Consider the following 3,584-nt stretch of genomic DNA (forward strand, 5'->3'; position numbering starts at 1 on the left):
CATACCTATATTTTACCCAAGAAAACTGCCTATGATTTCCAAGTTTGATCCTTAGTATGTATTTTGCCATGGAAGCATTGGATTTCCCTAAATCATGCATATGACACAGCCAACCTAAGTACAATGTCAAATTACAATTGTATAATTAAAGTAGCAAAATTCCTTTTTAAATTTCTATGACTGGGCTGAGTCTGTAGTTCCCCATAGAGCTCTTTCATAGGACATATGAAGGCCTGAGTTTGACTTTACAGCAGAGCCAAAAAATAAATAAATAAAACTAAAATTAAAATAACATTCTCTGTTCTTGGAAGAATTTCTTCAATTCTCATACACTTATGTCAGCAAGCATAAAGCAATAGTGCCAACCCAGAGTCTGTGTGAGGTTTCTGTCTTTCTAGGAGAAAGACACCTCCATTATGTCTAGAGGTAGGAAGAGCCCAGCAAGTACAGAGGTGCCAGAGAGAGAGATGGACAGCACAACACAGGGCAGAGAAGACTGGTGTGGGATCTTCACAGCAACCCCATCTTGAGTGTCAGTGAATTCCTACAATTTGTATATCCCCATTGGAGGGTTGATGACATTCTTCTCAAATCCACTTCCTGGCAAGGTTTCCACTGTAATTTTCCCACAGTCTTATACCTCTTTCCTTGGCTTCCAGTCGCCCCAGGGTCTGGCTCCCTCTACTTCCCTAACTTCTGCCATTAGTGATTGGTTGCCTCAGGATGAGCCCTCTGCCCACCCCTCAAATGAAGGATCAGCTTAAATTTTTAATTTTTTTTAATGTATTTGGTACAGGATCTCACAATGCATCTTGGACTACTAGTGATCCTCCTGTTTTCAGCCTTTCCAGCACTGGGATTACAAGTGTGCACCACCATGACCAGTCTCAGTGGCTGGTTCAGTGCACCTGGGGGCAGGGCCAGCATGGTATGTGGTTCCAGGGATCAAACTCCTGTCCCTGAGCTTGCCTAAGCACATGCTTAGTCCACTGAGCTATCTCACTGTAGTACCCACAAAGGTTAGGTTAAAAATTGTTAAAATAACAGTGAGTATCTGAGGAAAAGTGGCAAAGCATAACAAGGTGAAGAATCTGATTTCCCAAATCTCTGACAAATCACCTCACTTGAATACTGAGAAATAGGCCTTTAAGTTGTTAGAGCTTATGATGTTACTCTAAACGTCACAAGGTCCTACGTGCTTGATAATCTAAATGTTCTTTTAATGCAAGATGACTATTTCACAGTCTGGGTTTTACTCTCCGTGGCATTTTTTGAATGTCTGGAAAAGGTTAGACATTAGGCTTTACAACACTTTTAACAGCAAGGAGCTCCATAGCTAATATTAAAATTACACTGTTTTTTGAACAAACTGAGCTGATTCAAATCATTAGGACTCTCAAGTTGCTTCAGGCTTCACCTACATAGTGTCCCATTTATAAAAAGAGCTCTCTGCCCACCTGGAAGAAGTACCCCTAAGTAGAAAATTCATATGGATCACCTATCTTTCTGCTATAGTGTCTAATGCAAACATGATGATGCTTTGGTCCTAAATGATTGATTTTAGAATTAGCAATCAAATCATCTTTAAGGCCACAAGGCTTTTCTGTCTCCTTATTTGTTATTTTACCATGAAAGTAGAAATGATTATCACATTTTCTTAAGTTTTCAAATAATCAGTAATTAATAACATTTAATTCTTATGCCTTGACATGAATATTTGTCTCCTGATCCTAATATATATCTCTTACCTAGTGTTCGTAAAACCAGCAAATGGAAACCCATCGAAAGGGACTTCAAATCAGGTTGAACAATTCTGAAATAAGGCAAAGGCAGCGTAACATTAAAAGGTTTTAAAATATCAAATGGAATTCAATATTAAAATAATATCATTTTTTCTTCATGACTGACTGAAAACCCTCAAGTGAGTGGCACACATTAGACAGTTGTTGTGTTTAGTTTTAAAAGGTACATACTTCAGAGATAATAATTATCACATTATGTTTCATATGTTATGATTTCCAGATAGATTCAAAAGCAATTTTATATATTCTTCTTATAAAAACCCCACCAGAACAAGACTATAACAGGTTTTGTGGTGCTTCTGAAGACGCTGAGCCTACTGGCACCCTTCAGCGGCCACGGCCTGCAGAAAAATAGCTGATCCCTTTTCCTAGGCATAGGTCTCAGCACAGCTCTCTTGCCTCACTTATTTATGTCAGTGATGTAACAGAAAGTCTCACTACTGTATTTACTGAGCTACATAATGCAACCCGGCTCATGTAAAATGTTATCTGTATTCTACTATCTATGGTCAATACTATTTTATTTTATTTTTTATGTATTTAGTGCAGGGTCTACAGGGTCTCACAGTAGATAGGACTCTTAGTGATTTTCCTGTCTTCAGCCTCCCAAGTGCTGGGATTATAGGCATTATTAGCATCCGCCACCATGCCCAATCTGGTCAATACTATTTTAAAAATACACAGCCCATTTGAATCCACAGGTAGAGATTTACTCAGTGTTACACTTAAAAAATTATTTCCATGTTCCATTTCCCTTTGTTCAGTAAGCTGATGTCATCACTACACCAGTGATAAGCTAATACGTAGCCAGCCAAACAAAATTATTTGGTGGCTGTGGAAGTACCGAGTTTCCTTGAGGGAAGAGACTGCAGCTAAAAATAAAAATCATATTTATAGCCATACTGGACTGAGTGATACTGTTTTGTTTTATTTTATTTTGTTGAACTACTTGATGAATATTCAACAAACATTTACTAAATACCTCTTAGGAGATATCACGCTAGTTTTAGTTTTTGAAAATTAGGAGACAAAGGATGATTCATATCAACTAAATGGTTTGATATGAAGATTAGAAAATAGCTATTTAACCTCTTAGTCTCAGTTCACTTACTTGTTAAGTGGGCAGAACAATGCTAATCACAGATCTTGTGAGTATCCAGTGCCATGAGGAAGTGCCTTATACCTCAGCTTTAGTCACCTATACTTGGTTTGCAATCCTTAATGGAAAAGTTTTATTTATTGAGGTGCTCAAAAGGGTTTGGTAAAACTAGGAGTTGTGGTAAATGCCTAGAATCCCAGCTCCTTTAAAGGGTGATGCAAGAGAATCATTTCAACTTCAGAGTTCAAAATAAGCCTGATGAGAGGCTTGCTTCATGAGAAATAATGAATTCTTGTCTCAAAAACAAACAACAAGAACAGCAAAAGGAAAAAAGAAAGAGATTTGAGAGCTTACAAAATTTCACAGGGAAAAACTGAATTAAGCAAAGCATATTAAAATTTAAACTTAGATGGAATGGTTAACAGCAGCAAATCAGCCTTTCTGAGATTAAGAGTCCAGATGCTGGAATGTAGTAATATGAGGAAGAGAAGGAGGGAAGTCTCTGGTATTAGCAAGGATTTGTTGTGTGAGTTGAAGCCCAGGTAAAGAGCAAAGAAAGGGATGCCAAGATAGAAGATGGAGGTGGGGAAGACGGTGCTTTCTCCCTGAATCCCAGTTCTTAGTGTGAGAGAAGCACCACAAGCCTACTGAGGCACAGTGTCTGTAGGTGACTCTAGACATCT

General features: G+C 38.1%; 1 protein-coding gene across 4 annotated transcripts in view; it reads right to left on the reverse strand.

Moving 5' to 3' along the window:
• The window catches only part of LOC101572553 (solute carrier organic anion transporter family member 1B3), a 116,961-nt gene that overhangs the window by 18,266 nt on the left and 95,111 nt on the right, over positions 1-3,584 (reverse strand). For all 4 annotated transcript variants that reach the window (XM_023719066.1, XM_023719065.1, XM_023719064.1 and 1 more), the window contains one exon: positions 1,749-1,813. In XM_023719066.1, coding sequence (XP_023574834.1) covers positions 1,749-1,813 — 65 coding nt within the window. The remainder of the gene's footprint in view (positions 1-1,748; positions 1,814-3,584) is intronic.

This window comes from Octodon degus, unplaced genomic scaffold (assembly GCF_000260255.1).
Source record: "Octodon degus isolate 3935 unplaced genomic scaffold, OctDeg1.0 scaffold00064, whole genome shotgun sequence".
NCBI lineage: Eukaryota > Metazoa > Chordata > Mammalia > Rodentia > Octodontidae > Octodon > Octodon degus.